This window comes from Scyliorhinus torazame, chromosome 28 (genome assembly GCF_047496885.1).
Source record: "Scyliorhinus torazame isolate Kashiwa2021f chromosome 28, sScyTor2.1, whole genome shotgun sequence".
Lineage (NCBI taxonomy): Eukaryota > Metazoa > Chordata > Chondrichthyes > Carcharhiniformes > Scyliorhinidae > Scyliorhinus > Scyliorhinus torazame.
In genome coordinates this window covers 11,598,137-11,625,103 of record NC_092734.1, presented here as the reverse complement: position 1 = coordinate 11,625,103, position 26,967 = coordinate 11,598,137, and the positions used below count along the sequence as shown (strand labels likewise).

General features: G+C 48.5%; 1 protein-coding gene across 1 annotated transcript in view; it reads right to left on the bottom strand.

Annotated features, from left to right (window-relative positions):
• The window catches only part of LOC140403524 (heparan-alpha-glucosaminide N-acetyltransferase), a 358,411-nt gene that overhangs the window by 293,817 nt on the left and 37,627 nt on the right, over positions 1-26,967 (bottom strand). The window contains exon 3 of the mRNA XM_072491483.1: positions 23,431-23,570. Within this exon, the coding sequence (XP_072347584.1) occupies positions 23,431-23,570 (140 nt within the window). The remainder of the gene's footprint in view (positions 1-23,430; positions 23,571-26,967) is intronic.

Below are 26,967 nucleotides of genomic sequence, written 5' to 3'. Positions count from 1 at the left end.
CCAGACGTGGTCGCAGTGTCTCAGCGTCTTCTTCGAACCCCATGGAGCCGTCGATGCTGGGGTCCATTGTTGTCGTCCAAGATGGCGGCGGGGGTGAACAAAATGGCCGCCCCCATGCATCGCACATGGCTGGGGGTCCCAAGATGGCGGCAGGGGTGGACAAAATGGCCGCCCCCATGCATCGCACATGGCTGGGGGGGTCACAAGATGGCGGCGCCCATCCTCCCCTCGTGGTGGCCGGGACCCAAAATGGCGGCGCCTGCGGGTCGCACATGGGGCGCTGGGGGGTTTGGGGAGCGTTTGGGATGCGCTGGACTCTTTCTTCTCCGGGGACAGCGGCGACCCCCCGGGACCGGCACACAGCCGCGAAATGGCCCTTTTTGCCGCAGCTCTTGCAAATCGCTGCGCGGGCCGGGCAGCGCTGCCGGGAGTGTTTCGCCTGGCCACAGAAATAGCAGCGGGCCGCCCCGGGATGACCTGGCGTCTGAACCGCGCAAGCCTGTGAGGGCGGGGGGGTTTGTCGCGACGGGGGTCCACGGAGCCCAAGGGGCTGCCGCGCGGTCGGGGCTGTACGCGCGGGCGTTTTGTGCGGCCACATCTAGGGAAGCTGCAAAGGCCCGTGCCTCTGAGAGTCCTAGCGACTCTTTTTCTAACAGTCTTTGGCGGATTTGGGGAGAGTTCATACCTGCCACAAACGCATCGCGAATTAACATGTCCGTGTGTTCAGCCGTGTTTACCGGCGGGCAGCTGCAGGCCCGTCTCAAAATTAGCAGCGCGGCGTAGAATTCGTCTAGCGATTCTCCGGGACTTTGCCGTCTCATTGCGAGTTGGTAGCGTGCGTAGACCTGGTTCACTGGGTGAACGTAGACGCTCTTTAGTGCTGCGAACGCCGTCTGGAAATCCTCTACGTCTTCTATGAGAGGGAAAATTTCTGGGCTTACCCTCGAATGCAGGACCTGCAGTTTCTGGCCTTCTGTGATCCGGCCGGGGGCCGTTCGGAGGTAGCCTTCGAAACAAATCTGCCAGTGTTTAAAAATTGCTGCTGAGTTCACTGCGTGGGGGCTGATCCTCAGGCATTCCGGGACGATCCTGAGCTCCATAGTCCTTCAAGCCGCTTAATAAATTGTAGCGCACAATGACTTACGAGAGACGAATAGAGATGAAGTCGATGAGGCTTTATTAAGCGTGACTTGTTCCCCGCAGTTCAGCAACAGACTGGAGCTGCGGGGAGAACTCCTGGTTCTTATACTCCGCCTTCAGGGCGGAGCTAGAGATCAACAGCCAACCAGGACCCGGGATCTGTCAGCCAATGGCATCACGGCTTCACAGTCCCACATGACCCCTAATGCATACTACCACAGATGGCAAATGAACTGCTGTCTTTATAAGAGAGATCAGAAAGAAAGAGAGCGGGAGAGAGGAAGTGAGTGAGTGAGAGAGAGAGAAAAGTAAAGAGAGAGAAAAAGAAAGAAAGCAAGGGAGAGCGAGAGAGAAGGAAAGAGAGAGAGGGAAAAAGAGAGAGGGAGAAAGAGAGAGAGAGAAGGAAAAAGAGAGAGGGAGAAAGAGAGAGAGAGGAAAGAGACAGAAAGACAAGGAAAGAGAGAGAGAGAAGGAAAGAGAGAGAAAGAAGTAGAAAGAGAGAAGGAAAGAGTGACGGAAGGAGTGAGAGAGAGAGAAGGAAAGCGAGAGGCGAAGGAAAGAGAAGGAAAGAAAGAGAGGCAGAAAGAGAGAATGAAAGAGAGAGAGGCAGAAAGAGAGAGAGAGAGAATGAAAGAGAGAGAGAGGCAGAAAGAGAGAGAGAGAAGGAAAGAGAGAGGGAGAAAGAGAGAGAGAGAAGGAAAGAGAGAGTGAAGGAAAGAGAGAGAGGGAGAAAGAGAGAGAGAGAAGGGGAGAGAGAGAGAGGGAGAAAGAGAGAGAGAGAAGGAAAGAGTGAAGGAAATTAAGGAAAGAGAGAGAAAGACAAGGAAAGAGAGAGAGAGAAGGAACGAGAGAGAAAGAGAAGGAAAGAGTGACGGAAAGAGAGAGAGAGAAAGAAAGAGAGAGAGAGAGAGAAAGAAAGAGAGAGGGAAAAAGAGAGAGAGAAGAAAAGAGAGAGAGTGAGAAAGAGAGAGAAGGAAAGAAAGAGATGGAAAAAGAGAGAGAGAGAGAAAAGGAATGAGAGAGAGGGAAAAAGAGAGAGAAGGAAAGAGAGAGAGGGAGAAAGAGAGAGAGGGAGAAAGAGAGAGAGAAGGAAAGAGTGAAGGAAAGAGAGAGAAAGAAAATAAAGAGAGAGAGCGAGAAAGAGAGAAATAAATAAATAAATCTCATGTGGGATGATGTTTTAATGCAGTCACATTTCAAATCTTATCCAGCTCTGTATTCAATGCAGTATTATCATGCTTTTAATCAATGGACTTTGGTTTAATGTGGCAGAATCTGAAATTCGATACAGGCTTTTTCTAAGGAAAATCAAATATGCTCAAATACCCGATTTTGTCACAAGTCTTTCTATTCCTGACTCATCAGAATTTGACATTCAGTCAAATTTCAATCCACAAATTTTATTACATTGCCACCCAGTGGCAATGATCAGGAAGGACGGCAAATACAAAAACTGAAGCTTGAAAGCAGACTCCTGAAGCACTCCAGCAGTCCCAGCCACATCTCAAGCCCTGTCACTTCAATGAATAGCTTTGACTGCTGTTCGTGTTGGTAAATATGGCAGCCATTTTGTGCCGATGGAGGTGTCACAACTGCCGATGACGTGAAGTGACAAGTTATTTTTTTGTTGGGCTGGGCCGTGGAAGAAATACTGGGGGCACTCCTAATTCTGTTTTAAATAATCCCATGGAATATCTAATATTTAGCTGAGCAGGATACAAGGTCTCAATTTCATGTTTCATCCAAATGATAGCATGTTCACCCAAATGTTTTCAGTTCAGACGATGCAGCACCATGTATTAGCAGCTGGCTGCTTCATATCACAGACATATTTCGCCTGTCAATGCCAAATGTCCTGATCATTGCTGTTTGTGGGATCCTGCTGTATGTTCCAATATAAGACTAGCGCAGTATGTCCGTCATCCCTGTGTTACTGAAACCTCGTCCACGCCTTTGTTACTTCTGGATTTGATTGTCGAGATACCCTCAATTACAACTCAGGAGAGGAGTTCGATAATACAAAGGCTTTAATTACCAGAGAACCAGACATCTGCCGAGAAGTGTGCTCACTGCACGCTGCCTACTGAACGTAACCTTATATACAGCTTCCTGGGGGCAGAGCCGGAGGCGGAGTCCCCCAGGGTTCCAAACCCGGTCTTATAGGGGCCTACGCATCAAGGGTACATATGTATACAGATATCATTCACCACAATTGTTTAAACACATTCCTGGCTGGCACCCCACCTTTCATCCTCCATAAAATTACGCTCACTCACAATCTCTGCTGCCTCTACCCTAACTCGGCCCCCTGTGCGAACTGTTCTATATTGGCTCCTGGCTAAGCAACGCCTCGTTGTGAAAATTCTCATCCTTGCTTTCAAATCCTTTTGTGGTCTCACCCTGTGTGCAACTTGGAATGGCTTCAATGGGAAATTCCATTGACAAGCGGCGGGAAGAGAGAATCCTGCCGCCAAAATACGGCGCAAAGCCGGGAAACAGAGAATTCACCGGGTGACCCAAAAATCAGTTCCATGCCGGCATGGAATTATAGTGGGATCTTCTCACGCTGCCCGTCAGGGCGGATCGGGAATCCCGCTGGAGGCCGGCATGAAACTGATTTGCATCCCACTAATGGAGATGCAGATGAAAGTCAGACTAGAATATAACCACCCCCGACCACCGCACAATTCTCCGTGACGCAGAAATCACGCTGATCCAGAACACGTCCGGAACAACGTAAAATTGGGACTTATCTGAAGGAGGCCTGAGGCTACATTTAAAGTTCAGGATAGAGGCTGCCAGTGACCCTGGACCCTGGGACACCACAGCAGTGGGTGGGTGGGAGCATCTGTCGGGTGGATCCTCCAGCTTCAGTGTCATCGAGGAGATCCATCATCTTTCTTCAGTGGAGAATCGGTGATGTTGGACATATTTTCAGCCCCGTTTTGGGGGCGTTTAGCTGGGTGTTTCTCACCTGCAGCACTGAGAACGACCCCGCTATCAATTGGGACTCTTTTTTGACCTCAGAGAGAAACGCTCCGCCAAGGCCGCACTTACCTCGCTTCCTCGTCCGTGCAAAAAGAGACCGGGGTGCCATTTTTAAATAGCGCCCCAATCTCTCGACCCCCTCGGAGTCCCCACCACAGCCTCCTAACCCCATTCCTCCCCAACATCCCAACTTACCTCTTAGGGGATCCTCGAGCCCTCGCCCTTCACCTCACCTCTTTCATAGAAAGATGCCTCATAAGGGCAAGGCACCCCCAGGCCTGATCCCTGGCATGGGCAACCAGGCACCCGGGCAGTGTCCCTATGAGCCTGGCAGTGCCACCCTGGCACCTTGACAGTGCCACAGTGACACTGCTAGAGTGCCTGGGTGGCAGTGTCAAGGTGGCAGGCTGACAGCGCCAAGATGACCGGGTGGCAGCGGGAGTGCCAGTATACCACCCTGCCCAGAATCGACCACCCAGAGGCCTCTGATGGCCTAGGAAACCCCCCCAAGGTGCCTTCACGCCTGATCCGCGTTTGTGTGTTAGATCTCGTGAGGCGTTGCGAGTTTCGCATATCTCGGGAGAGACCTCTCGTGATATTTAATGGCCTCGTCGCGATCCGAGTCGGGTGTGACGAGGCCATTCGCTCGCGCTCTTAGTCCCGAATGGGAGAATTCCGATCCACCTCCCTATTGCTCTGCCCCTTTAAGATGCTCCTTAAAACTTACCTCTTTAATCAAACTCTATGTCATCTGCAATTTGGGACATTGTACTGTATGAAGGGTGTTGTATAAATACAAATTGTTGTTGGTTTGTGATATTGACGTCGATAGATTTCTGAAAGCTATGGCAATGTGCAAGACTTGATGCATTTTAAAGAAAGCTTACGTGTTACTGTGTGAACAGAGTATTGTGCAGCAAGTGACAGTCTTGCTAGGAAATGAGTTTACATCAGTAAATACAGTATAGAACGTATTGGGCCTCAGGAAGACTAGTAATTTGCCCAATGGCCTCTGTAACTCAAGCGCTGACTCGCCCCTCTCCAGAAACCAGCTCCAGAGTTAAAGGGCTCCATCTTCCGGAAACATTTCCAGGTGTTGTAGCGAGCGGATATTGCCGCGCGTTTCCCGGCGCTCAGCCCAGCGAAACCCGCAACGCAATCCAACGTTAATTGGTCCACTTAAGGAGGCCTCATGGGCTACTCATCACCAATAATGCCGTTTCACCGAGACCGCGCTCGCCAGCGCGCGCGCGTGCGTGCCCCCCCCCCCCCTTAAACTGCACTTGCTCGGCCAACCCCAGCCAGCTCGCAATACTGGCGCCGAGGAGACCGGCCCCAAGATTCGGGGACGCCGACCTGGGGAGGCTCCTGGACACGGTGGAAACCAGCAGAGATGTCTTGTTCTCCAGATTGGCTCTTGACTTAATATTTCATCTGAAAAGGCGGCACTTCGGACGATGCAGCACTCCCTCGTTACGACATTGACGGATCAACTGGATAACGTCCTCAAGTCCGAGAGCAGGGTGTGAGCCTTCTAACCTTCTAACGTGGATTCTGATTCAGCAAACTCGCCAGTGCCACCTTCAGAGCTCCCCGGCCATCTGTGACTATTTCCTTCCAGTTAAGATAAGGTTTCACGCAGCTGCGGGGCATTTTTCTTTGTCCCTTCTATTTTAAAATTGTCTGTATTGATTTCCCAGCAGATACATTATATGATCAGGACAGACTGAGTTTTGTTCTGTGTGCACCGGTCGATAGATGCTTGGGTTAAAACAGAGAGGGACCTGTGCATTGATTTGAAGATGATATGCTGGACCAGTCCCAGACAAGATCAGAGCAGAGAGAAATCCAATGCTCTCAAAAGTTCAGTTAACGCTGACCCTCAATGAGATTTTCAAACTGAGCGTCTGCTTCATTCAAAATGTTTATAAATACAAGTCAGAAAATGTACCTTGCCAAGGACAACTGTTTGAGGTTTTGTTTTGCCTCTGTATCCGTTAAATTTTTAATAAGACCTTGTAAAGTCTTTAGGCTGGTGGGATTTTGTGTTTTACAACATCAGATTTTATTAACTGAGGGACATCAATACATTGGGTTACCACTGCTGGGATCATATTCTTAAACACTTTGTCCAAAGGGCATCTGGATGATCAGGGAAATCAACAGGAAAATGCTGGGAAAGTAAAGGATGGGTGAACATTTTGGCTGCAGATAATTCATCAGAGCTCGGGGGTCGAGCCGTGTCACAATAATTCTGGCAAAGTAACTTGCCCCCCTAAAGTGTTTGTCTGTCTTTCGTGGACAGGCTCTGTATTCCCAGCAATTTTATGATTGATAGAAAAATTAAAACTTGCAGCATCTTTCGCAGGTTCAGGATGTGCCAATATAACATCTTGTCCAAGCACCTCTGACAGTTCAGCCTTCCCCCAGCGCTGCACTGAAGCATCGGCCGCAAGATCCAAGTTTCCACAGTGGGGTTTGAATCCACAACCTTCTCACTCGGGGCCAGCACTGAGCCACGCCTTTGGAATTTTAGGGTACAGCCCAAGGTCGAAATTCCTTCCCACACCGTGTCTCGGCAGGAAGCAAGCTGGCTACTCCAAACGGTCGTCTAAAAATGGATGGAATCCAACTTATGATTCCGCAATCCCGTGCTCCCAGCGGGGAATGAGGCTCAAGGGGGCACAGGTCAAAGGTGACACCACAACGCTCAGTTCTGATTCATCAATGCTCAGCCTCAGTGAGCACAGCTCCATTGGCAGCAGGGGAACTGCTTCACTCCTGGAGTAACAGTCAGTTAAGGTCTTGCACCTGAACGTCAATGACTAATAAATATACCATCCTTGTGCCTGGAGGAAACAGCACTTGATCTTCCAGCCAAAATACTTGCTTAACGGCAAGGATCTTAAGAGCCACTGTATTCTTATCATTTTTATGATAAAGTTAGCATAATGTAAAGTGCGAGGCGTGTGAATTATCTGTGTACGGTGAATGGAATGCTGGTCTTTGTTTCTAGAGGACTAGCACACGAGGTGGGGGGGGCAGATTCCACTGTGCCACCCACCTCTGCTGGGTCTCTCCTTCCAGTGGGACAGGACATACCCCAAAATGGTGATGGTGGTGTCTGGAACATTGACTGCCAGGTTCGATTCTCCGTGGCTACGACTAGGTGAGGCTGTTGCTTGGCTGGTTTGTGGAACAGCTCCCCTGATTCTGACACAAGTCCCCAGCTGTTCGTCAGGAGGACTTCGCAGGGTCGACAGGGCTGGGTTTCCTGTTGTTGTTTCTGGCGCCTCGGTCGATGCCAGGTGGTCCCTTCCACAGACCCAGGTAAGGGTGGCAGCTTTCCTTCCCTAAAGGACCTTCATGTATCTGATGGTTCCTTTTATGAAAATTGACAATGGTTTCAAGGTCACGATTACGGACACCAGCTTACATTCCAGTTTTTCTTTTAATTGAATTTGAATTCCAGTTGCCAAGGTGGGATTTGAACCCATGTTCCCAGCGCATTAGCCTCTGGATTACTAGCCCAGTGTCGTTACCACGACGCCTCTTTCTCATCTTGGTGCTGGAGGGGCACATGCTCAATCTCCCCGTCTGCCAATGTCCTGACCTCAGTCATACCCTGTCTGAAGGAGAAAGTGAGCAGGAGCCGGCTCTTCGCTCAGACAAGGGGCGATGACATCATTGGCATGGAGGAACACCATGTTTCTCAGACCAGTGCCACTGTGAGCTTGAAAAACCCAAATTGGCAAGCCAGACCAGCTCAGCATGCCATTGCCAAGGAATCAGCGATGCCCAGACTGTCACATATTATTCAAGGAGCAGACAGTTTCAGACTCACACTCAGATCGACCTTAGCCAATTAATTAAATCAGAAAATATTGGACATTCTCAGATTCAGACAGGGGAGAATCCATAGAATTCCTACATCGGCCCATCGAGTCTACACCGACATGCGAAAGAGCACCCCCACCTCGGCCCACACCCCACTCTAATCCCTAACACCTAGCCTGTACATCTTTGGACACCAGGGGGCAATTTAGCCTGGCCAATCCACCTAACCCGCACATCTATGGGTCGCGGGAGGAAACCGGAGCACCCGGAGGAAACCCGCGCAGACACAGGGGAGAACGTGCAAACTCCACACAGTCACCCAGGGCCGGAATTGAACCCGGGTCCCTGGTGCTGTGAGGCAGCAGTGCTAACCACTGTACTGCCCATCTATGAAGAGAGCAGCTATTGGCTATAATTCTGCCATTCCCCCTAACTCCTCCTCCAGACCAATCTTTTGTTTCCTTACTTGTCCCATGACCACCATATTTTGCCTTGCACCTTTTGTCAATTTAATCTCTCCTGGCTTCTAGCCTATCTCACTGGGGAGATGGTGGCGAACTGGTATTGTCACTGGACATGTAATCCCGGGATCCAGGGCAATGCTCTGGGGATCTGGGCACAAATCCCACCACAGCAGATGAGGAAATTTGAATTTGATAAAAATATGGAATTAAAGGTCTAATGATGACCATTGAAACCATTGTCAATTTATGTAGAAACCCACCTGGGAGGCACTAATGTCCCTACATATGCCATCCTTACCCTGTCTGGTCAGCATGTGATTCCTGGTCCACGGCAATCCGTAGAAGAAGAATCCATGGAATCCCGACCGTGCAAAAGGAGGCTATTCGGCCCATCAGGTCTGCACCAACCCTCCGAAAGAACACATTACCTAGGCCCACTCCCCCGACCTATCCCCGTAACCCCACGCAATGATTATGACCAATTCAACTAACCCGCACATCTTTGGACTGTGGGTGGAAACCGGAGCACCCGGAGGAAACCCACGCAGACACGGGGAGAACGTGCAGACTCCGCACAGACAGTGACCCAGCGGGGAATCGAACCTGGGACCCTGGAGCTGTGAGGCAGCAGTGTTAAGCGCTGTGCCACCGCGCCGTCCTGTAACAGAACGAAGGAAAGATTTACATTCATATGGCGACCTCAGAGTGGCAACCACTGTGCCAATGTGCCGCCCAATGTGGTTAACTCTTAAATACCCTCTGAAATGCCACTCAGTTCAAAGACAATTATGGTTGGGTAATTAGTGCTGCGCCAGCCAGCGACGTCGACATCCCAAAAATGAATGAATAAAAAAAGACCCTCCCTTTATTCTTCCTCCTCCATCCTCTTTCTCTGCCTCTGTAACTGCTTCAAACCCTGATCTATCTCTAACTTTTCCTGGTTCTGATGAAAGGTCATTGACCACAAAGGCTGCTTGACCAACATTTTCTGTTTTTAATTTCAGGTTTCCAATATCCGCAGCATTCTGCTTCTGTAAAGAGTGGAGCCTCACTTCCTTGTCAGTGCTGTCACGGCAGGGCCTCGCATCGAGGAGATCAGAGCTGGCAGGCCTCTATATGGGGGGGGGATAAATTTGATTTTCTTCCAATCGATATTATTGATCAAGGCTTTTCGAATGACTATGGAGGATTGCTGCGGACAGAGGGAATTCCCCGGGGACCCGCCTTCCCCCCCCCCCTCCTTTAATCTCTTCCATTGCCTTATTGAGCAGCTGGAGAATATTCTGTCTGCCTTTTTAAATTGGTCTATTTACCTTTGATCAGAGGATGGGATGGTCATTAACACAGGGCAAAACCCAGTGACCTTGAATTTACTCAGTGTGAACATTATTGTGCGAGTGCTTAAAGTGATTGTAGCAATTCCCATCTCCGACATTTTAACTGAGGTGCTTCGACAGATTAATAACCCAATCACAGACAAAGAACTTTAAGGCCTGTCCAGTCAACCACTAACTAAGGCCGTGAGGCTCCCCGATTATTTAAAAAACATTTTTTTTTGGGTCGGCAACGTCCAATTTCCAACACTTTTCTGAGAGTATGCTAGAACCGTCTGGTGCTATCATTCGGTTATACTTAGCTGCCAGCGATAAGTAAGACTAAAATTATTTTATAGCGGACGCCCAGCAGCATGTTGGCAAACATCGATCTTTTCTCAATTTTAAAAATAATGTTCAGTTCATATTTGTTAAGGAAACGTTTAAACATGAGCGGCCCAGGGTGATATATAACCCACAGACGGATTCTTTATCTTGTTTCAGGAGAATATTTCATAGATGGTGATGAGCATTGGAGATTCTTGTGCAAATGATACAAAGGAAGATTCTCGGGCGGGTTTCTCCCAGCCCTGGGCCGGGCCGGAGAATCCCCGCGACCGGGCCACGTCGCCCCGATGTCGGCACGCGATTATTCGCAAAGCGGAGATTCTCCGGCCCAATAGGTCAAGCGGCCGGAAGAAAAAAAAACGAGTCTCGCCGGCGCTGTTCTAACCTGCTCTGAGCCGGCGGGACCTCGGCGTCGAAGGGTCGGGTGGTGGCCTGTGGGGGGGGGGGGGGGGGGGGGGGTCCGACCCTGGGGAGCCTCCGATGTGGCCTGGCCCGCAATCGGAGCCCACCAATCGGCGGGCCGGCCTCTCTGGCCGGGGGCCTCCTTTCCTACGCGCCGGCCCCTGTAGTCCTGCGCCGTGTTGTGTCGGGGCCGGCGCGTTGGCGACGATGCCACTGCGCATGCGTGGATCCTGTCATAATATCCACTCATGTATATAATGAGATGCAAACAGGCAGTGATTGACACACAGGATGACCAGTAAGCACACAACACAGTGCAGCCAATCACCAGACAGGACACTACCACTATAAAGCCAGAGGGCACTAGGTTTCCCGCTCTCTCGGGACCCAGCCACTGAGACAGTCAGAGTCCACGAGCTAGCAAGTGCAAACACCATGCGGTAGCTAGTAAGTCTAGTCGGGCTACTACAACGTCTCCAGTCAGTTCAGTATAGTGTCGACCCACAGCTGAATATGTATATCAGTTCTATTGTTGAATAAAACAGTATTGGATCTTCCCCAGTGTTAGACGTCTGTTTGTAGCTTCCCTGCATCGAGTGCAGTTCACATCGAACCTACCTGCCTAACACATCAGATCCCGCGGCGCACAGTTTGCGCCGGGATCGGCAGCTGGAGCGGCGCGAACCGCTCCAGCGCTGTGCTGATCCCCTGTAGGGGCCAGAATTAGTCCTGCCAGCAGCCGGACTAAACGCCGTAAACGACGGCGTTTACGATGGCATGGACACTCTGCCGCGGGATTAGAGAATCCCGCCCCAGACCTCGGTAACCATTAATCATACAATTAAGACAACTCAAAGCGTTTCGCTGTTTGAATTACTTAAATGAACAGTGACTGTATAGAGTTGCCAACCCTCCAGGATTGGCCTGGAGTCTCCAACAGTTGAACATCCATCTCCAGGAGGCTGCTGTGTGCGGCCCTGGAGAAAGATTATCGGGATGTTAAAAAAGACTGGGGTTTTTTTTTCTAATTTTCTTTGAATATTTCTTCTTACAAGATATGAAAATATTGAAAATAGGGCAGCGGTGGGGGGAGGGGAGGTGTATGGCTGAGAGCTGAGCTTCGTCCAATTGCGTAACGGGTCTTTTGCTTTCCAGTTTGTAATGTTCTTGTCGGTTTGTCTGGTTTATTACAAGAACACTTGTAGCTGTAGCTATAAATGATTTATTAACATTAACTGTGGGTTGGGCAGCACGGTAGCGCAGTGGGTTAGCCCTGCAGACTCACGGCGCCGAGGTCCCAGGTTCGATCCCGGCTCTGGGTCACTGTCCGTGTGGAGTTTGCACATTCTCCCCGTGTCTGCGTGGATCTCACCCCCACAACCCAAAGATGTGCAGTCTAGGTGGATTGGCCACGCTAAATTGCCCCTTAATTGGGAAAAATGAATTGGGTACACTAAATTTATATTTAAAAAAACATTAACTGTGGGTAAACTATATTCAAGCCAACAGATGAAAAACAGTAAAATCATGCTAAGCAACCTCTCTCCTCAACTTCCTCCAGCCAGTCTGAGGTCAGCTGACTTATTCACTTACATGCCAGTTAGAGACTCCTAGTGGTCAGTCGGTGAACTAAAACACAACCATGATATCACTATACATACAGTTGGTGCAAGAAGGACGTGCGTCACAAGGATGGGCGCATTGGCCGATGAATGGCTGGAGAGCGGGGCGGGGCAGGTCATGCGATGAAATCTCCAGGGATACATTTAATCGGAGTTGGCAACCCTACTTGTGTAGCGGGTAAACAACGTCGGTCAACATCAAGTTGCAAGATGGTGGGTGATGTTACTCGTGGGAGGAATGTTGGCCGGCTCACTGGGAAATCACCCTGCTTTCTTTCAATCCTCGCTATATCCACCAACTCTGCCTCAATTTAACGTTTTATATTGATACTGGGCTGGAGTTCATATCACACAAGTTGATGCCTCATTAAAAAGGCAAACAAAAATATGTCGGGCAAATGAAGTGAGCAAGGGTTAACATCACAAACATAAATTTGGAGGCTCTATATTTTGTTTCAAAAGAACCGGAATCATCTAGAAACAAAGCAAATATGGGTTGATGTAAAAAATCGCTGCTGTGTTCCTCTCAGCCAGCTAAAAGCTTTTGTTTTTGTTAATTTAGATGATTAATAATAGATTATAAGCCACCACCATTTACTGAAGAGAGGGTTTAAAACAGCTGTATCTGGTAAATTACTGGAAAACGCATCCAAAGGCTTTGTTTGTGCTTCATTTTCAATCATTAATGCTCAATGTTTGCAATTAAATAGCATTACCAGTTCAAAGAGCACTCCTTTCCCTTACTCAACCACTCTATCACGCTTTGAAACTGCACTGCTCACTTCAACAAAGAACATAAATCACAATTTTATGGAATGGGAGGAGAGGGAGACAGGGTGGAGGAGACGGTCACTTAGGGTTGATGGCGATCAAGGTGAGAATTTCGCTCGAATTGAAGGACTCTAGTCTCAGTATCGGGCCTTCTCCAGCAGTGCAGGATAGTGCCACGCCTGGCCTCACTGCGATTTTCTCAGTAGGGGCTGGATTCTTCCGCCCGCCGCAAGAGACGCAGGCAATTGGAAATTCATCGTCATCTCTGTCTTAAATTTGCGACCCCTTACTCTGAGATTGTGCCCCCTGGTCCTAGACTCTCCCACAAGAGGAAACGGCCTCTCAGCTTTTCCCCTGTAAAGCCTCCTGGGAATCCTACATGTCTCAATAAGATCATCTCTCATTCTTCTAAACTCCAATAAGTACAGGTCCAACCTGCTCAACCTTTCCTCATAAGAAGGTTCCTCCATACCCAGGATCAACCGAGTGAATCTTCTCTGGACTGCCTCCACTGCCAGTATATCTTGCCTGAGATAAGGGGACCAAAACAGTATTCCAGGTGTGGTCTAACTAGCGCCTTGTAAAGTTTTAGCAGGACTTCCCCATTTTTATACTCCATTCCTTTTGAAATAAAGGCCAACATTCCATTTGCCTCCCCTATTACCTGCTGAACTTGCAGGCTAGCATTTTGTGGTTTATTCACGAGGACCCCCAGATCCCTCTGTGCTGCAGCTTTCTGCAATCTCTCTCCATTGAAACAATATTCAGCTCCTTTATTCTTCCTACCAAAGTGCATAACCTCACATTTTCCTATATTATAATTTAATCTGCCAAGTCATTGCCCACTCACCTAACCTGTCTATATCCCTCTGTAGACTTGTGTTATCCTTACCACTTGCCTTCCCACCTATTTTTGTGTCATTCACACAAACTTGGCAATAGTGCATTCACTTCCCTCGTCCAAATCATGAATATATATTATGAATAATTGTGGCCCCAGCACGGATCCCTGTGACACTCCACTGTGTACAGGTTGCCATTCTGAAAAATGCTTCTCTTATCCCAACTCTCTGTCTTCTATCAGTTAGCCAATCCTCTGTCCATGCTAATATACTGTCCCCAACACCGTGGGCTCTTATCTTATTAAGTAGTCTTTTTTCTGGTACCTTATAGAACGCTTTTGGGAAATCCAAGTATACTACATCTACTGGTTCCCCTTCATCTACCCTGGACCCAGGAACACGACAGCAATGAGTGGCAGACCATCTTTCAGCTGGATCTTCCAGCTTCAGTTTAATCAAGAAGATCCATCTTCATGCCTCAGAGCGTTCCCGGAGTCCATTTTCTATTTCAGGAGGTCCATCTGCTTTCTTCACCAGTGGGTCGATGATGCCGGGCACCTTTTAAGTATGACACCGGTTTGAAGAGAGGGAGAACACTCTGGTTTGAAGAGCGGAGGAGTCTTCGTTCTGATTTTGCCTCTTGCGATTTTACCCACATGAGGAGGCTGTTTTGCTTTCCGTTCCACTTCAGGGATATGTTCAGGGTAATGTTTTGGTGTTAAATGTACAGCCGCATTTGTAAAACGTAATTTTACTGATGGAAAATTCGCCTAAAGAGATGTTTTAAATGTTGCCCAGATCTTCCAGTTTCCGAATCATCACCATGTCAGCGTCCCGGGCAATGACTCCGAGTTACAGTCAGAGACTTCAGACAGTTCCGCAGTACTTGAATAGTTACCAAGGAAATGATAGACAGGAAAATCTTTGGGCAGTGGGGGTGAAACCCACGCAGACAATGTGCAAACGCCACACGGACAGTGACCCAGGGCTGGGATCGAACCTGGGACCTCTGCGCCGTGAGGCTGCAGTATTAACCACACCGTGCTGCCCTAGAATGTTGGCCTTTTTAAACTTTTCCAGGTAAGTGGGTAGTTTTCGGTCCACCAGCTTCGGACGGAATGGTTCCAACTCCAATCAGGAGATTTGGGCTACTAAGATTCAGAAATCATAGCTCAGTGCCACAGTTTACATAATAATGGAGCAGCCTCACTTATCTGAGGTGAGTACGCGGCCTTCACTTTATGCTCAGGAGTCACAGCCAGACTTTCTCAGCCAGGTACGGGTTCCTCTACAAATTAGATGCAAGTCAAGGCCGCAAAACTGCCACAGTTAAAAACAGTGAGCGGTTATTATCGTAGGTTATTATTTAGTGTAGATAGGGTGTGAATTGGAAACATCAAACTCATGCAGCAGTGATAGGGCTGGGCTTCTCAAACTTTTCAAACTGCGGAACCCCTAGTGACCTCCCAAGAGCATCGGAAACCCCAAGATTCTCGTAATGTCAAAGGCCCCTTTTTTTGTCGCGAAATAGGTTTGAGCACAGAAACCACATGTAAACACGTATTTTCTAACTCGATCTATGTTAGGAAGAGGGACACAGTCACGCATACAATTGCCCGCTACATGGCCCCTCTCACATTAACCCCTGGTCAAGCCATCCTCCCATGACCCCTTAACCCTAACCCTAACCCCTGGATATAGAACCCACTTTGGGAGTGGGTAATCTGGTAATAAACAAGAAGTTCTCTTATTAGAAAAAACTGACTTAATGTGTACCCTTTGTAATTTTTAATGGGAGGAGTGATGCTGCAAAGTTGATTCTCGTATCAGACATGCGCACCCCTCTCTCCTTCATACACACACACTCACCTCGCTCCCCCCCCCCCCACACACACCTCTCTCTCCTTCATACACACACACTCACCTCGTTCCCCCCCACACACACACCTCTCTCTCCTTCATACACACACACATACACACTCACCTCGTTCCCCCCCACACACACCTCTCTCTCCTTCATACACACACACATACACACTCACCTCGCTGCCCCCCCACACACACCTCTCTCTCCTTCATACACACACACATACACACTCACCTCGCTCCCCCCCACACACACCTCTCTCTCCTTCATACACACACACATACACACTCACCTCGCTCCCCCCACACACACATCTCTCTCTCCTTCACACACACACCTTTCACTCACCCCTCTCTCTCGTCCACACAATCTCACCTCTTTCTCTCACACACCCAAACAACCTCACCTCTTTCTCCACCCAAAGACTCATCCCTCTCTCACCCTCACACACTCATCCTCTCACACACACACACACATTCTTACACATACTCGCCCTCTCTCACACACACACACATTCTCACACATACTCGCCCTCTCTCTCACACACACACATTCTCACACATACTCGTACTATCTCTCACACACACACAATCATCCTCTCACACACACTCATCCTCACACTCACAGACCCATAACGTCACACACACATGACGTGCACACACTTTTCCTCACACACACAAATACACACTCCACCTCTCTCTCACACACACTCATCCTCTCACACACCCTCATTCTCACACACCCACACTCATTCTCACACCCATGACACACCCACACTCATTCTCACACACACACTCATTCTCACACACCCACACTCATTCTCACATGCATGACACACCCACACTCATCCTCTCTCACACACACACACTCATTCTCACACATGCACACTCATTCTCACACATGCACACTCATTCTCACACACACATACCCATTCTCACACACACACACCCTCATACCCACACATCCTCACCCTCGCACACAGTCATCCTCACACATGCACACTCATTCTCACACATGCACACCCATTCTCACACACACACACATTCTCACACACGCACAAACTCATTCTCACACACCCACACTCATTCTCACACCCATGACACACCCGCACTCATTCTCACACCCATGATACACTCATTCTCATTCTCACACACACACACTCATTCTCACATGCATGACACACCCACACTCATCCTCTCTCACACACACACACACACACTCATTCTCACACACACACACTCATTCTCACACACACCCTCATACCCACACATACTCACCCTCGCACACAGTCATCCTCACACACGCACACTCATCCTCACACAAATGCATCACAGACGCACACTCATCATAGACACACCTGGATCCAGTGCTCGAAGATGCCTTGCTCTGATGGGCTATTTGCTTTCTCTAATGTTTTTAACATTTTGAACATTAGAGCTGGCATTTGCCAGTCACGTGGCGGCCGCCAGCATCACGGACCCCTGGAGTCCTTTCACAGACCCCTGGAGTCCTTTCACAGATCCCTGGGGGTCCACCGAGCCCAGTTTGGGAACCTTTGTGATAGAGGGCATTTTAATCTGCAAACAACCTAAGCTTTTCCTCACCTGAAAGTGACATAAATTCAGAGTAAACCAATGGGCTGTGTTCTCTGATTCTGGGGCTATGTCGCCACACCGGCACGGGAACTGTGGCGTTTTACGCCAGAAGAAATGGCGCAAAATGGCCACTGATTCCTCGTTTTGCTGGGGGCTAGCAGGACACGCCGTGCTACATGGCGCGGCCGTTCGTGAACCCGGTCCACGAAATAGTCCCTCCCCTTCGACCAGCGCGCGCATCCCAGACCAGCCCCCTACAGTGCCCTCAGCCCCGAATAATGTCCCCCCCCCCGCCCACGGACCAGCCCTCCCCTGACTGTGGCGGTGCTGGGCTGAGTCCGTAGCCGCCGTGCCGAGTTCCCGACGGGTGAGACCACCCGTCGGGGGCGAAGCATCGGAGGATGGGCCTCAGGCAACGTTCCTGAGGCCATCGATACATGACACGGCGTACTCCTAGAGTGCGCCGCTTTGGAGGGGGCGGAGCATCGCAAAAGCGCCGCCGCCCCCGACGTGATCGGGAACCCGGATTCTCCGGCCATTCGCCGAGTGTGATTTCCTCCCCGGCGACCAGAGCTCCCAGCCAGTGTTCTACTTCCCACCACTGAGAACCTAATCATACTTCGCTGAACTTCACTTAACTATTGCAGTGCTGCAGACAAGTTATTTCATTTGGATGCTGTCGGGCGCCACTGAGCCCCAGAACGAGTTTATTTGCTGGTACAGCTTCTTCCTGCTTTCATTCATTAAAGGCACGTCAAAGATTGATTCCATCTCTGATGCATCCTGTTCAATTTCCAATTCCAGGACTTTCAAGCTGATTGAAAAGGCACCATTTCAACCGAAGAAAATTTGAAAGGCGTGATCTTGTTTCCATCGCCAACTACAACCTGAAGAAAGGCAAAGGGAATTTTTTTAAATGGAAAGTTTTATGAAGGAAGGAGTAGCAAGACTGAGGAAGACTGGTTGGAAAAGAGGTGACGAGGTGACTTCACAGAGCTACACAAGTAAAGTTACCACAGTCCCAGAAGACCATAGGCTGAATGGTGGTGATTTAACCTGAGGGTCACCACACCTCAGGCGAGGGGCAAGGTTGAGAAGGCAGGGCCTTCGTGAATAACCTCAGCCGATCAGGGAACCATAAGAACATAAGAAGATAAGAACATAAGAACTAGGAGCAGGAGTAGTCCATCTGACCCCGAGAGCCTGCTCCGCCATTCAATGAGATCATGGCTGATCTTTTGTGGACTCAGCTCCACTTTCCGGCCCGAACACCATAACCCTTAATTCCTTTATTCTTCAAAAAACTATCTATCTCTATCTTAAAAACATTTAATGAAGGAGCCTCTACTGCTTCACTGGGCAAGGAATTCCATAGATTCACAACCCTTTGGGTGAAGAAGTTCCTCCTAAACTCAGTCCTAAATCTACTTCCCCTTATTTTGAGGCTATGCCCCCTAGTTCTGCTTTCACCCGCCAGTGGAAACAACCTGCCTGCATCTATCCTATCTATTCTCTTCATAATCTTATATGTTTCTATAAGATCCCACCTCATCCTTCTAAATTCCAACGAGTACAGTCCCAGTCTACTCAACCTCTCCTCGTAATCTAACCCCTTCAGCTCTGGGATTAACCTAGTGAATCTCCTCTGCACACCCTCCAGTGCCAGTACGTCCTTTCTCAAGTAAGGAGACCAAAACTGAACACAATACTCCAGGTGTGGCCTCACTAACACCTTATACAATTGCAGCAGAACCTCCCTCGTCTTAAATTCCATCCCTCTAGCAATGAAGGACAAAATTCCATTTGCCTTCTCAATCACCTGTTGCACCTGTAAACCAACCTTTTGCGACTTGTGCACTAGCACACCCAGGTCTCTCTGCACAGCAGCATGTTTTAATATTTTATCATTTAAATAATAATCCCTTTTGCTGTTATTCCTACCAAAATGGATAACCTCACATTTGTCAACATTGTATTCCATCTGCCAGACCCTAGCCCATTCACTTAGCCTATCCAAATCCCTCTGCAGACTTCCAGTATCCTCTGCACTTTTTGCTTTACCACTTATCTTAGTGTCGTCTGCAAACTTGGACACATTGCCCTTGGTCCCCAACTCCAAATCATCTATGTAAATTGTGAACAGTTGTGGGCCCAACACTGATCCCTGAGGGACACCACTAGCTACTGATTGCCAACCAGAGAAACACCCATTAATCCCCACTCTTTGCTTTCTATTAATTAACCAATCCTCTATCCATGCTACTACTTTCCCCTTAATGCCGTGCATCTTTATCTTATGCAGTTCCACTAAATTAGTTAGGCACGACCTGCCCTTTATGAACCCATGCTGCGTCTGCCCAATGGGACAATTTCCATCCAGATGCCTCGCTATTTCTTCCTTGATGATAGATTCCAGCATCTTCCCTTCTACCGAAGTTAAGCTCACTGGCCTATAATTACCCGCTTTCTGCCTACCTCCTTTTTTAAACAGTGGTGTCACATTTGCTAATTTCCAATCCGCCGGGACCACCCCAGAGTCTAGTGAATTTTGGTAAATTATCACTATTGCATTTGCAATTTCCCTAGCCATCTCTTTTAGCACTCTGGGATGCATTCCATCAGGTCCAGGAGACTTGTCTACCTTTAGCCCCATTAGCTTGCTCATCACTACCTCCTTGGTGATAACAATCCTCTCAAGGTCCTCACCTGTCATAGCCTCATTTCCATCAGTCACTGGCATGATATTTGTGTCTTCCACTGTGAAGACCGACACAAAAAACCTGTTCAGTACCTCAGCCATTTCCTCACCTCCCATTATTAAATCCCCCTTCTCATCCTCTAAAGGACCAATATTTACCTTAGCCACTCTTTTTCGTTTTATGTATTTGTAGAAACTTTTACTATCTGTTTTTATATTCTGAGCAAGTTTACTCTCATAATCTATCTTACTCTTCTTTATAGCTTTTTTAGTAGCTTTCTGTTGCCCCCTAAAGATTTCCCAGTCCTCTAGTCTCCCACTGATCTTTGCTACTTTGTATGTCTTTTCCTTCAATTTGATACTCTCCCTTATTTCCTTAGATATCCACGGTCGATTTTCCCTCTTTTTACCGTCCTTCCTTTTTGTTGGTATAAACCTTTGCTGAGCACTGTGAAAAATCACTTGGAAGGTTCTCCACTGTTCCTCAACTGTTTCACCATAAAGTCTTTGCTCCCAGTCTACCTTAGCTAGTTCTTCTCTCATCCCATTGTAATCTCCTTTGTTGAAGCACAAAACACTAGTGCTTGATTTTACCTTCTCACCCTCCATCTGTATTTTAAATTCCACCATATTGTGATCGCTCCCTAACTATGAGATCCTGAATCAATCCTGTCTCATTACACAGGACCAGATCTAGGACCGCTTGTTCCCTCATAGGTTCCATTACATACTGTTCTAGGAAACTATCGCGGATACATTCTATAAACTCCTCCTCAAGGCTGCCTTGACCGACCTGGTTAAACCAATCAACATGTAGATTAAAATCCCCCATGATAACTGCTGTACCCCCGCGGCTGGCCTCGCTCTGCATCACAAACCAGCCGTCCGACCAACTGAGCTAAACCTGCTCCCAGACAGTGAAACTGTTCATCCTGAACACTGTTACAAGTGAAACCAGAGCGGCAGAATGAGAGAACCCCAGGTGCAAATTGGCACAGGGGAAATTCAGGAAGTGTTTTGTGACAGAATGACTGGTCAATACCTGGGTAGCTGATTGAAGAAAAACCTCTGGAGTGATTTAAGAAGCAGTTAGACATAGTGATGAGGCTGTGCAAGGCAACAATGGAAGGTAGCGGGGCCAAATGGTCTTGCTCCTCTGTACTTATCCGCACAATAACACAGAAAACAGCATAACGCTCCTCTCAATGTTGAAGCAGCTTTGTTATGATAACATTTTCTCATCACGGTGGTAGCTGAAAACTACCTGCCCAGGCAGATGGTCAAATCCCTGGAGCTCGGTGTTGGAGAGAAATGTAACAAATTTGTGGTTTGAAAGGAGAGAGGCCGGTATTCACCCAGCCTCCGCGCCGAATGGCACTCGGCCTGGGGGCGGAGAACGGGGCCTCAGACCCGCGATCGGGTCCGACGCAGAGTCACGATTCTCTGCCGACCGGAGAATCGGCGCAGTCGCGCGCACGCGGCCCGGTCAGGGGTCGTTGAAAGAGGCCCCCACGGCGGTTCTCCACGGTCGACCGGCCGAGTTCCCACCAGCGTGGTTCACGTATGGTTCCACCCGGCGGGAGCTCGGTTTCGCGGCTGCGGTGGCCGTCCTGGTGTGGGGGGGGGGGGGGGGATCAGTCTCCGGGGGGGGGAGTGGCCTCCACGACGGCCAGGACGCGATCAGGGGCCATCGAGCGGCGGCCGTGATTTGGGGGGGGGGGGGCCTATCCTCTTCCGTACCGGCCCGCTGCGTGGCTCTGCCATGTTACCGGCCACCGCGCACATGCATGGACCCACGGCCAGCAGCGCAGAGCCGCGTACGGTAGCTGGAGCTTAGTGCAGCACTCCGGCACCGTGCTGGCCCCCTGTGGGCCACGGAATCGCTGGGCCAAGAGGCCCATTGACGCCGGCGTGAAACACTCCGGTGTTTGAGCCGGCATCAACACTTAGCCGCGTTTTTGGATAATCCCAGCAGGAGACTTTTGAATAATGAGGCAGGACATTCTGTGATGAGTTTAGGAATTTCAGATATATCGTATTATGTGTATTTGGTGCAGTAAAGGTTAAAAACCTGGATTAGTGTGTATGACTGCTGCAGTAGTGTTTTTTTTAATCCTGCTTTACAAGCAGACACTTTGGCTACAAGGGATAATTTAAGCATCGTAAAAGTTGGGCTAATGGAAATTTGTTTATACAAAGAAGGTTCCCTGGGGAGTAGATAATTAGAGACATCGGGCGGGATTCTCCGTTGCCCGACGTTGATATCGTAATCGGTGATCAGGCGGAGAATCAACTCCTACGGCCAAATCGGGGCCGGCGCCAGTTTGACGTTGGTCAGCCATGCTCTGCCATGATGTAAATGGCATCATCGCGTCACACGTCATGCGCCGTTGCAACGTCGTTGTCGCATCATCGGTCGGCCCTCCCGCGATGCTCCGCCCCGCTGGGCTGAATTCCTGATGCCGCCGGACACATGTGGTGTCAGCCGCGTGGGAACCCGGTGGACCGGCTGCGGACTGTATCCAGCGCCGCCGCACTCAGCTGGGATCCATGCCGCTGGTCGGAGGAGGCTTCCGCAAGGGCTGGGAGGGACTGGTGGGGGTGGCCAGGTGTGGGCTGTGGGATCGCAGATGGTGGGTCGGGTCCGCGCACGGCCAGCGCCATTTTGTACGGCACGATCTCTGCAGGTCATCAGCAATGCGCATGCGCGGCCGCGAACCCGGCATTCTCTGGCCATTTTTGGTGCGGGAGCTGGGAGTTTCACCTGCCGGCGCTGCTAGCCCCTCACTGGTCCCAGAATTGGTGAGGGTTCGGCGCTGATTTTTTTCATCATAAACCTCCCTCGAATTCTCCGTTCGTGCCGGCACTTAGCCGCTGAAACGGCGAATCCAGCCTATTGTGTTTCGCTTTGTCAGGTCATCTTAACCCAGTTTGTGCAATCAAAGATGATGTGGGTAATGGGAGGGGCTGGGGCTGGAGCAGTCAGGTGTTGAGTTTGAGTTCAGTTAAAGATTTGACTGTGACCAAGCCAGCAGCTTCTCTCAAAGCAGTTCAGTTAAAAAGAGTTTGCCTGTGAACATAACAGCAGTTTCTGAAAAGGCTGGCAGATTAACCAGTAGTTTGACACAGGCAAGAATCTGCAAGCTGTTTCCTGAAGGATCTCTCTCTCTCTCTCAGAGCGGTTTATCCAAGACATTTTTTTACAGCAAAGTATTCCTGGGTTGGCTAACTATAATTAACAGTGTATTGTGACCTGAGATGGGGTTTGCTTGAGTAGAGATAAAAGATAGCAGTTAGGAATTAGTGTTTCATTGTATTGTTAAGCCTTGTTTAATGGGTAATTGTAAGCTATTTTCTTGAATGATGTGAAATTTATTTCAATCCTGTGTTGGTAATAAAGTTTGTTTTAATATGCCATATCCCTATTTGTCTTCTGAAGCAAAGTATTACAAATTAAACAAAATGTTGGGGTTTCTGTCTGGTTCCTGGCAACTGTTGTGGTCTGGTCTGGGATCGTAAGAATGCATGTGTAACCTCCCTTACCTGCAAATTGCAGAGTAGTTGTGTTCCTGTCCAACAACAACCTGGAACGTCAGGGGAAACAGAACACTCACAATGGCACTGGCATTCGTGGGATAGTCTCCTTGTTGGACAGCTGCCCGCATTAGAAGCTGGTAGAGACACTAGGAGAGAAAGCAAGAAAGAAACCTTACCATTGTCTGCTAATACAGTGACCTCATGAATTCTCCATGATTAACAGTATGGATCTCGAGCCTTTTGCCCTCCTTTTCGTTGAGAACTGCTGAAGTAACACTGATCAGCTTCCCCCCTTCTCGTCCATGTTCTCTTTGTCTTTCTGCCACGTGATGCAAGGATCTCTGTTTGGCTAAAACCTAGAGGGCAATGACCTGATTCCTCCTCCTGTAAAAACAAAGTTCTTGACGAATGATTTTCACTCGACATGTTAACCTGTCTTTGCCCATTTCCGGTACTGATGGAGCAGAATTTTCTAATTTTATTTCAGATAAATAACGCACGGTAGCATTGTGGATAGCCCAATTGCTTCACAGCTCCAGGGTCCCAGGTTCGATTCCAGGCTTGGGTCACTGTCTGTGCGGAGTCTGCACGTTCTCCCCGTGTGTGCGTGGGTTTCCTCCGGGTGCTCCGGTTTCCTCCCACAGTCCAAAGATGTGCAGGTTAGGTGGATTGGCCATGATAAATTGCCCTTAGTGTCCAAAATTGTCCTTAGTGTTGGGTGGGGTTACTGGGTTGTGGGGATACGGTGGAGGTGGTGACCTTGGGTAGGGTGCTCTTTCCAAGAGCCGGTGCAGACTCGATGGGCCGAATGGCCTCCTTCTGCACTGTGAATTCTATGATGATGATGAATAGATAATGGAGCGGCACCCATATTCGTAAAGTAGGTCAAATAACTCTCTCAGACACACGCAGGAGAAAGTATTAATATTCCACCCGCAATGGAATGGCTGCAAAAATGCGAATATTCTGACAATCACAAAACTGAATATATATCTCTCTTTTTATTGCCAAAGTAATAATGGTATGATCAGATAGGCTACAGTACTTCATTTATCATCATCATCCTCATGTAAATAAAACTTCAGTAAGCAGCACAAATGTTCTGGCATATTTTGTACAAACTGCACTGCCCACTTTATTTAAATGTTTTGAGGACGATGAATAATCACCAGTAATACAGATTTACAGATAAAGGGTCGTGAAAATGATCTCTGGCCCGTTAAGGTTATTGAAGAAAAACTGAAGGATATCAGTGTAATATGATCTGCATCACACAACTATGTTCCACGGTTAACAATTCTTTGGATCCCAACTGTACAAGAACCCAAAAATAGTCAGACGTGAGCAAAGACTATTCAACACGTAGAAGCTCAGTCCTCACAAACCCCTAACTCTCCCACTGAAGCCCATTCCTCACACCTCTAGCTCTTCCACTGAACCTATCCCTCAAGTATCCTACTTGCTGGGGCAGCACGGTGGCACAGTGGTTAGCATTGCTGCCTCACGGCGCTGAGGTCCCAGGTTCGATCCCGACATTGTCTGTGTGGAGTTTGCACATTCTCCCCGTGTCTGCGTGGGTTTCGCCCCCACAACCCAAAAGATGTGAATGGTAGGTGGATTGGCCACGCTAAATTGCCCCTTAATTGGAAAAAATGAATTGGGAACTCTAAATTTATTCTTAAAAAAGTATCCTACTTGCCCCAACACACACCACTGCAATGTGTTTGCTTATATTTGTTGACACATTATTGCAAGCATTTGTTACGCTGAAATGAAATTAAAAATGAAATGAAAATCGCTTATTGTCGCAAGTAGGCTTCAAATGAAGTTACTGTGAAAAGCCCCTAGTCGCCACATTCCAGCGCCTGTTCGGGGAGGCTGTTACGGGAATAAGGTTCTTCACAATATATGTTTTTTAAAATATCTTTTCATTCACTTCCATTTATTTCCTCTGGCCCTACTTTCCTGACTTATAAATATTCTGCATTTGCATGATCTATTTAATGTTTTACATACTTGATGATGTCGCCACTTAACCTCCTTTCCTCTAAACTGCCAAGTTTTAGTTTAGCTAAGCTTTCTTGATAACTCTTTCATTTCGTAGCTGGCATCACCTATCTCTGCACGGTTTCAATTCCACAGAGATTGCTTTTGTAGCACGGCAGCCAAAGCAGAGCATAGAGATAGCGCAGGAATCTGCCGCTACAGAATTGTTAATATGGTGCACATTGTAGCTTCATTAGCATGCAATGTGGAGGGTGGCATGCATGCACACAATCCCGCCATATTGCTTAAGGCTAACAAAAAGGTAAGTTAACATACCTAAATATGCAACCAGTAGGAGTGCCACAGAAGTGTTACATCGCAGAAGGACGCCATTCGGTCCATTGTGTCTGCACCAGCTCTCCAAAGGAGCGTCATGACTTAGTGCCATCCCCCTACCTTTCCCCCATACCTCTGCACATTTAAGTAATGATCTAATGTTCTCTTGAATGCCTCGATTGAGCCACACCTCCACCACACTTCCAGGCCGCGCATTCCAGTCCTGAACTACTCGCTGTGTGAGGAAGAAATCCTCCCATCGCATTCGCTTCTTCTGCACATCACTTTAAATCCGTGCCCTCTCATGACGAGTGGGAACAGTTTCTCCCTGTCTCTTCTGTCCAGCCCCCTCATGATTTTGAACATCCCTATCACATCTTCTCTTAGCACTTCTTCTCTCCGAGGAGAACAGTCCCAACCTCTCCAATCTATCCTCATCACTGAAGTTTCTCATCCCTGGAACCATTCTTGCGGAGCTCTTCTGCGCACCCTCCAATAAATCCACAGCCTCCCAATAATGTGGTGGCCAGAACATTCAGATGAGGTCTAACTAGTGTCTTGCATAAGTTCACCTCTTGAACTCCATGCCTCCATTGATAAAGCGCAGGATACTCTATGCTTTATTAACTGCTCTCTCAACCTATCCTCCCACCGTTAATGATCTGCACATATTAACCCAAGCCTTCTGTTCCTGCACTCCTTATGAATTGTACTCCTTATTTTTTATTGTCCGTCCATGTTCTTCTTGCCAAAATGCATCACATCACACTTCTCTTCATTGAACATCTGCCCATTCTACCAACTTGTCTGTATTCTTTCGAAGTTCTACATTGTCCTCCTCATAGTTTACTATTCTTCCAAGTTTTGTATCATCCACAAACTTTGAAATTGAAGTTACTAATTAAGTCTAAGTTATCGGAGTGGTAACAAATACCATTACCGGAAACAACAACCCATAATGACACCTGGCAGCTTTGTGTGCAACACCTGTGCCAGAACCTGTCTCTTGACAATTGGCCTCTTCAGCCACCAGCTAAACTGCGCCAGGTGAAGTGGATTAGTTTGCTTCATGGCCATCATCTTTCGTAGATGGAAGGATACCGACAACAATATTATTGACATTGTTATTGTACCAGGTTGAAATTCATCTCTTGAATGTGCCTTGAAGTGCAATTCTTTGAACATCACCGGATACACATTTAGCACGGTGGCACAAGAGGT